The 7,705-nt window shown below is 34.8% G+C and overlaps 1 protein-coding gene across 1 annotated transcript; it reads right to left on the bottom strand.

The window, feature by feature from the left end:
* Positions 1 to 458: 458 nt before the first annotated feature.
* On the bottom strand, positions 459 to 4,720 carry LOC148853287 (uncharacterized). Its single transcript, XM_088984118.1, has 3 exons — positions 4,408 to 4,720; positions 4,250 to 4,332; positions 459 to 717 (listed from the first exon to the last, which is right to left on the bottom strand). The coding sequence occupies exons 1-3, from the start codon at positions 4,531 to 4,533 to the stop codon at positions 600 to 602; spliced, it is 327 nt and encodes a 108-aa protein (XP_088840244.1). The 5' UTR covers positions 4,534 to 4,720; the 3' UTR covers positions 459 to 599.
* Positions 4,721 to 7,705: the final 2,985 nt, after the last annotated feature.

Here is a 7,705-nt window from a genome sequence, read left to right as displayed (position 1 = left end):
AATGCATGTTCCTTGCTACCTCCCCTCACATGTCCTAACAAAATAATGCCATATCATCTGCAAAGAGCAAATGTGTTATTACAATCTGTTCCCTTTCAATTCTCCATCCCATGATCAGCCCACATTCATCTGCCCTAAAACTTAATCTACTACGCACATCTACAAGAAGAGTAATGAGAAAAAAGGAGAGCAGATCTCCCTGCCTTAATCCCTTCTTGGCTGGGAAAATACATTTTACATCCCATTTATTAAGATAAAGTTACTGAATTTGGTACACCCGTCCATTCACCTTCTCCATCTTTCCCCAAAACCACATTTTTCTAGCACTTCTCCCAGAAATGGCTAATCTACATGAGCATTACAGTTCCCAATTAGAAGAGGCAACTTATCCCAATTTGGGGTGAATTATTTCGTTAACACTGGGTATGACTAGGGTAACTTCTACCATAAAGATGGTGTAAGAAAATCATAAAAGAACATTACTTTCATCAGGCAAAAAGTACAACTATATACCAAGAAAAAAGAAAACATTCAAACTAAACCCAGATTAACATGCTGCAGGAACTTTCCATAGATAAATGATTATTATGTATATTTGGTTATTTTGAAGACCCAGCATCTTCTGACCTGCTACAATGCTCTTCAGTTTTATTCCAATCAATGCTCATTAACTGTGCCTCTAGTAGTGTAAGAGAAGCATCTAACTGCAATATTCTCCTGAACAATCACAAAACTAAAAACTATTAGCAACAACCATCTGGTCGTTCCAATCATTAAAATAGATGCACTTGAATTTTAATAGATTCTGCAACTTAAATTACAAAGAAGTGCATCAATTTTAAAGCATGTGGAATACTCATAAAGTTAGAAAACTTGGAAGTTTGTATGGACACTGCTTTGCAACTTGTCATTTGATCATCTAAGTTGGGATCAAAATTGGTAGAAATTCATTGATAAATTTTTTGTTGGAAGAGCAAGGAACTTGAGGACAGAAATGATCCAAAACTTAACTATCAATTTTGAGGAGAAAACTCAAAAACAAATGATGCTTTGTAAGGTTTAGGTCCAAGGTTTGGGTCTGTGGGGTTAAAGGCGAGTCATGAGGGTTCATCTAGAGATATAAGGTTTTCATTTGATTAGGTTATTCTTTTAGGGCTGAAATTCCTGCAATATGTTGAATTTTTTAAAGAGAAAACAAAAAATAAATAACTCAAGATTGTGTTGAAGTTACTTTAAAAAAATCATTAAGTCTAGATGCTTCTTTAGTGAGGTTGAGCTTAGCAAAAGTTGGTGTTATGACATGGACATGCACAGAATGGCATTGGTGTTTTCCATTGAGTGATAATGTTGGAGAGGTCTTTTTGTTTCAGTCTCATAACAGGGAAGACACATCTGAATTCTTACAGTTTGAGACTCAGAGGGTTTGAAGACCTGAGTTGTGGTTGGATTTCTTGTCCATGTTGGTTGGGAACTTTAAAAACAACGTTTTCTACATTACCAACACCACAAATATGGGAAGTAAAACCATTAGCTAGGGTATTTGGAATGTGGAGGACTAAGAAATGAAGAAAAACACACCTAAAGTCCCAGTCATATAATTGGAAGCTCCAAAGTCAATAATCCAATGGGACGGTTTGGATGCCAAACAAGCTATACCTAAGTGGGCAAGGGTAGTAGTGTAGTTCTACGAGAAACCCTAGAGAAACCCTTTATATTCATTATGTGGAACACTCGCCATCTCCTTCCTAATGCACTTACAAATGTAGAACGTGTCTGGTCAACTTGTAAGTTTTCACCAACTTCACCAACACCACTTGTCACAACATGATTGGCCAATGCAGATCATAACAAAAATTAATAATATACCCCTCCATTCCATAGTATGTGCACTTCCTAGACCATTATTGTGTCTTCTACCATGACCTCCCCCTAAATCTCAACCTCCACTATGCCCACCACCGCGGTTAAATATAGGACCACCTCGGCCTCCTCTTCTATTCCCATGACCTCCCCCTCTTGCCACTATGAAAGCAAACCTGTCAGAGATAGTGGGACTCTCTAAAGGTCCAATCAATGTTTTAAAACGTGGAGGTGTGATGCGAGGCGTTCCACTACCTAGAGACGTGAGGCATAGTTCGAAACGCAAGAGGCGTAAGCCTCCTAAACACAAGGAAGCGTAAGCCTCCTTAAGAGGAGGGGGTTAGGAGGAGGAGGATGAAGAGGAAGGGAGGATCTCACTTTTTCTTTATTTTTAATAAAAATCTTTTATATTAAGAAAAATAAAGATGTATAACATTAGTTGAAAGAGGAGGTCTTGTCGAAGTAGAGGCAAGAGCTCACTAGAACGGAGCAAGACCCCCCTAGCACGCCTCATGGCGTTGTAGCCAAGGGATATACACAAACTTATGCCATTGATCATCTGGAAACATTTGCTCCAGTTGCTAAAATGAACTCTATTCGTGTGGTCATTTCTCTTGTTGCCTATTACTCTTGGTCTTTATATCAAATGGATGTGAAGAATGCCTTCCTCAATGGGGGCTTACAAAAGGAAATGTATATGGACTTACCACCTGGGGTGAGCTTTCCTAACAGTGAAGGAAAATTTTGTCGCTTAAAGAAGTCCTAGTATGGGCTCAAGCAATCTCCTAGAGCATGGTTTGACAAGCTCAGAAATGCCATCTTAAAGATTGAGTTTTCTCAATCTCAGGCAAACCACACTTTATTCATTAGAAGAGCTGATGGAAGAGTAACAATGTTGATAGTATATGTTGATGATATTGTTGTGACAGGTGACGATATCGCGGATATCTCCCAATTAAAGTCCTTCATTGCTTCCAAATTTGAGATTAAAGACCTTGGTGATCTCCGATACTTTCTTGGCATTGAAGTTGCAAGATCTAAAAATGGATTTTTTTTGTCACAAAGGAAATATGTACTTGACTTGCTTCATGAAGTTGGGAAATTAGGGTGTAAACTTGTAGAAACTCAATTGATCCCAACCACAAGTTGAGTGCTACTGAAGGAGAAGTTCTTCAGTAGGCCGCCTTCTGTATCTTTGTTTGACTAGACCTGACATATCCTGCGTTGTTGGAGTGGTTAGCCAATATATTCATGAACCTGGGACCTCTCATATATAGACAATTAATAGAATTTTGGCCTATTTGAAAGAATGCCCTAGTAAAGGGATATTGTATTCCAACCACAACCATCTAAAGATTGAGGCTTACACAGATGTAGATTGGGTAGGGTCCATTGATGATAGAAGATCAACATCTGGTTATTATGCATTAGTCAGAAGCAATGTGGTTTCATGGAGAAGAAACAATCTGTGGTTGCCCGTTCTAGTGCTGAGGCAGAATGCAAGGCAATAGCTCATGGAGTGTTTAAACTACTCTAATTGAAGACCTTATTGGCTAAGATGGGATCCAAGCGGATATCCCAATGAGACTATATTGTGACAATCAAGCAGCCATAAACATTACCCACAATCCTGTTTAACATAATCGTACAAAGCATATTGAGGTGGACAGACACTTTATTAGAGAAAAAATTGCTAGTGGAGAGATTTGTTTTCCTTTTGTAAGTTCGAAAGACTAACTAGCCGATTGCCTCACTAAAGGTGTTCACCACCCAAAGTTTGCTAAGAACCTTGCCAAGCTGGGCATGATTGACATATATGCTCAGCTTGATGGGGAGTGTTGAGAAAGTTTAGGCAATGGTGTTTTTAGTCTTTACATTTTCTCTTTATACTCTTGTTTCAAAATATAAAATGCTTTTTGAGGGTGTGAATAGTAACAAGAACACACCATTCGACAAACTCCTCTCTTCTTCTCCTTTCTCTCTTTCTTTCTTCCTTTCTCATACAAACCCTAGATTTACAAGACAACTAGAATAACTAAAATTAAAAAACTCCAACAATAGTAAACTAAGAAATATAAGAGTTTCAATGAACAAATTAGAATAAGAAAAATCAGAATAACTAATTTCCCTTTTTCCTCTGGTTTTCAAGATAGGATCCGTTATGAAAAACTAAACCTTAAACAAAATAATTAATTACCTTTATTACCTTTCTCTTAGATTTATTTTCTCCATGTGGGTATCAAAATGGGGTTAAAGCAGACTCAACCAGCTATACCAAAAGGAGGCATAGAGCTATGTCTTCCTTTTTCTGTTTTGATCTTGAATAATCTTATTCTAATAAGATATGTTTCCATGAGTAACCGGAATAAAGAAACTGGAAGGTTCATACCTGTGGACGTGGGCGAGTTTTTCCTCACAGAGAGCTGAGAATCGATTCAAAAAACGAACCATGCTCACAATGAAAATGTTCACCTGAGAAATTCAAGTCAAATCAATAATACTATCACGAGAGAGAGACAGATAGACAGACAGACGGAGAGAAAATACCAAATAGAGAGTCCTCTGATCGGAGACAAAAAGAGCAACTTCTTGTTGTTGCTGCTGCTGCCGCTGCCATTGAACTGGGACAACTTCATCTGGAGAAGGGAAGGAAAGGCTCTTTCTCCACTGCATCCTCTACTTCTGCGGGTAAAAAGCAGATGTGAAGCAAATGCAACACCGATTTCCACAATTGTTTTTTACGGAGAGTTCAATATACAAAAAAAAAAAAAAAACAAAAAAAAACAAAAACAACAAAACAAAAACGAAACAAAAAGTCCACTATACGGTGCATGCACCAAATCGAACCGAACTGAAATTTCAGATTTGGTTCGATTCTGCATTTTATAAAATAAAACAAACCAGAAATTTTAAATTTAAATAAATATATATGTAGAGTATTAATTTTAGAAGATTATAAAGATAATAATAATGTATCCAATTTTTTTTTATAAATTTTATAGATTTTTTTGTTTTTTATTATTAATCAGATGTAAATTTCAAAATCTAAATATGATATATAAACACCCCATCCAAATATGTGGGATTGAGTTGTGGATTTTCAAGTATCATTGATAGGTTAATTTACTCGATTAGATTCTTCTTTTTGGTGTTTTTTTTTGTTTATTTATCAAAAATAAAATGTAAGATTTAAGTAGAGGGAATTGATGAGGTTAAAAGTAGTAGTTCAATTAACAATTTGAATCTTATGATTAAATATGAACTAAATTCAAAAATGAATATTTTAGTCAAATGAAAGTTTCAAAATTTTATTCATAATTTTAATAATAGTGTAAATATAGAATTACAGATATGTTCAATTTTTTCTATAGTTTTTTTTTTATATTTTTGTGTGTAAAAATGATTATGATACATCACACTTACTTTTTGTTTAATACAATAAATATATGATTATATACATGCACCTAAATGTATTTTTTTGCAAAATTTACGTATTTTTTATTTTTATATTTTATTAAATTTTATTATTTATTTATGACATTAAAGGTTAACACGTTTAATCCAAAAGTTGAACTATTTATTATTAGTTTTTATATTTTATTTTTGGCTAGTTTTAAATTATGTATTTAATTTTCATTGTCAATAAAAATAATTATTGTTTACTACACTTATTTTTTAATTTGATTAATAAAAATATCATAAATATGACTCATTTTCTCTACATTTTTTTAATTTTTTATATTTATTTCTATTTTAAAATTTTTATTACTTAACTATGACTTTATAGGTTGATCAATTTGATTCGGATGGTTGAAAATAACTTAAATATAGAATTTAATAAAAGAAAATGATATTCAATACCTAAGACTTCATGAGATGGGATTAAATGAGGTGAAAATTAATAATTGAATCTACATTTAGAGATTAATAAAATACATAAATATAGGCATTTTAGTAGCTATTAAAGCTAACATTTTAGTAGCACATAAATTTATGCATATATATATATATATATATATATATATATATATATATATATATATATATATATATGTATATATATATATATATTGTTTGGGCTTTCTAATTGGATTAAATGCAATGAAATGGCCCAACCCATATTAGAAACCACACCAAATTGTAACAAAATTGTTTGGTTTGGTTTACATACCAAAATGGTTTGGTTTTGTTGAAGAATTTTATAGATCGTATTTTATTGTCTTAGTCTAAGATTTTCTTCAAACCACACTGAACACACCCTATTTCCTCCCCCACCTAATCCGAGTAGAGATTGGCTTCCATCAGGACAAACATGTGCCCACACCATTCTAGTAGCCTTTTCTAACTTTGCAATGGGAATATCTCCCCATGAAATAAAGCATAAAGTACAGATATTCTCAATGCAAGGCAGTAAAAACTGCTCCAACGAGCTTTGCCCTGATTGAAGCCAAACTCATCCAAGTAAATGGCATTCACTATTAGTGAGGGGGTGACCATTTCAACATGGTAAAAAATAAAATTGGGTCCAAATCAGACCCATAATTTTGAAGGCGAAGCCTAAGCTTAATACTTCAAAGTTAGTCGGCACCCAATTCTTCCCACATCAAACCCACTTGAAACCCCAACCCATGACCACCGCTAGTGGCGATTGGTAAGTGACACCTAGCCCCCTCGTATTTTAACATATCGTGATCTGTGATCACCAACACTAGTGGCTTTTAGGGTCAGTGATCACAGATGATTATGATCAATGACATGTCCACTTTAACACTTAGCCCTCCTTGTATTCTAAAAAGACCCAAGGCTGCATTTGTTTTTGCTGTAAATGTAAATCATCATAAAACTCCAACATAGACGCATTGGCACATGTTTGTTTTCAATGTAAATACAAATTGGTATAAAACTCCACTCGTAATCTGTATTTTCACACATTCATTTCAATGTAATGTTTAACATAAAAAATGGATGTAAAAGATTACAACGTTTGAGTTTTCTATCAATAATTGATGTAAATAATACATCAATTTTATCAATATAGAGTTACATCAATTATCACATCAAAAAAGCTCCATCAATCCATTAAAATTTTAAAATTATCGTTTGAGTTTTCCATCAACCGAGTGTTACATCGATGGATTTTCCACCAAAAACAAACGCAGCCTAAAAAACGGAAGCTTATCATTGGCCATTTGGCTCATACATGTCTTTTTCTCACTTTCATACGTATCGCTGACGAAGGGTGTTGTTATTAGTGGTAGCCTGCCAAGTGTAGCATTCCAAACTGCTAAATGGTTTCAAAAGGTTAATGAGACAAGGCAATAACAAAAACCCTTGCAGCCTTGCCTCAATAACCTAGCTCAAGCCTTGGGTTGGTTGAATGCGGCTCAAATACTACTTTATACATATATAATCGTCCCCTTTCCATTAATCAATTAATTCATTTGGGCATTAATATAATGCCGATACTTAATTGCGCCTCACGGTAATCCCAAAATTACAATTTATGATGCCGCTCGGAGACTCAGCTAGTGTTTCAAAATACAGATAAAATTGAGATCTGCCCCTCGCAGAGCGCGCCTTACACAGACTTTACGGCCACATTTTATCCTGTATTGAGAATAGATTTATTCACGGGTTCGACTTCGGGCCTGATTTACAATGTCGGGCTTGAGCTTCGGGATCCATTTAAAATTTGGCAAACGTCAAACCCTGAGCCTGGCCTATGGACAAGTCTAATTGAGAACATCTCCCATGTGCGGCAGGATAGGCTGTAAGGTCAGTGTGAGGCCGATATGTGAGTAAATCCAAACTCATAAAAAGAGTGGTAAAACTAAACAGCAAAAAA

This window comes from Nelumbo lutea, chromosome 4, assembly GCF_056320005.1.
Source record: "Nelumbo lutea isolate HS-2025 chromosome 4, American lotus-T2T, whole genome shotgun sequence".
In the NCBI taxonomy this organism is placed as follows: Eukaryota; Viridiplantae; Streptophyta; class Magnoliopsida; order Proteales; family Nelumbonaceae; genus Nelumbo; species Nelumbo lutea.
Note: the sequence above shows the minus strand (reverse complement) of the source record. Positions and strands in the feature narration are given on the sequence as shown.

Bases quoted from the DNA above. Each gene is read 5' to 3' on its own strand.
- LOC148853287 (XM_088984118.1), bottom strand. From the start codon at position 4,533: ATGCAGTGGAGAAAGAGCCTTTCCTTCCCTTCTCCAGATGAAGTTGTC. The intron at 4,333-4,407 runs GTATTTTCTCTC...TGAATTTCTCAG, and splicing joins ATCAGAGGACTCTCTATTTG to GTGAACATTTTCATTGTGAG. The intron at 718-4,249 runs GTATGAACCTTC...GTGATTGTTCAG, and splicing joins AAACTCGCCCACGTCCACAG to GAGAATATTGCAGTTAGATG.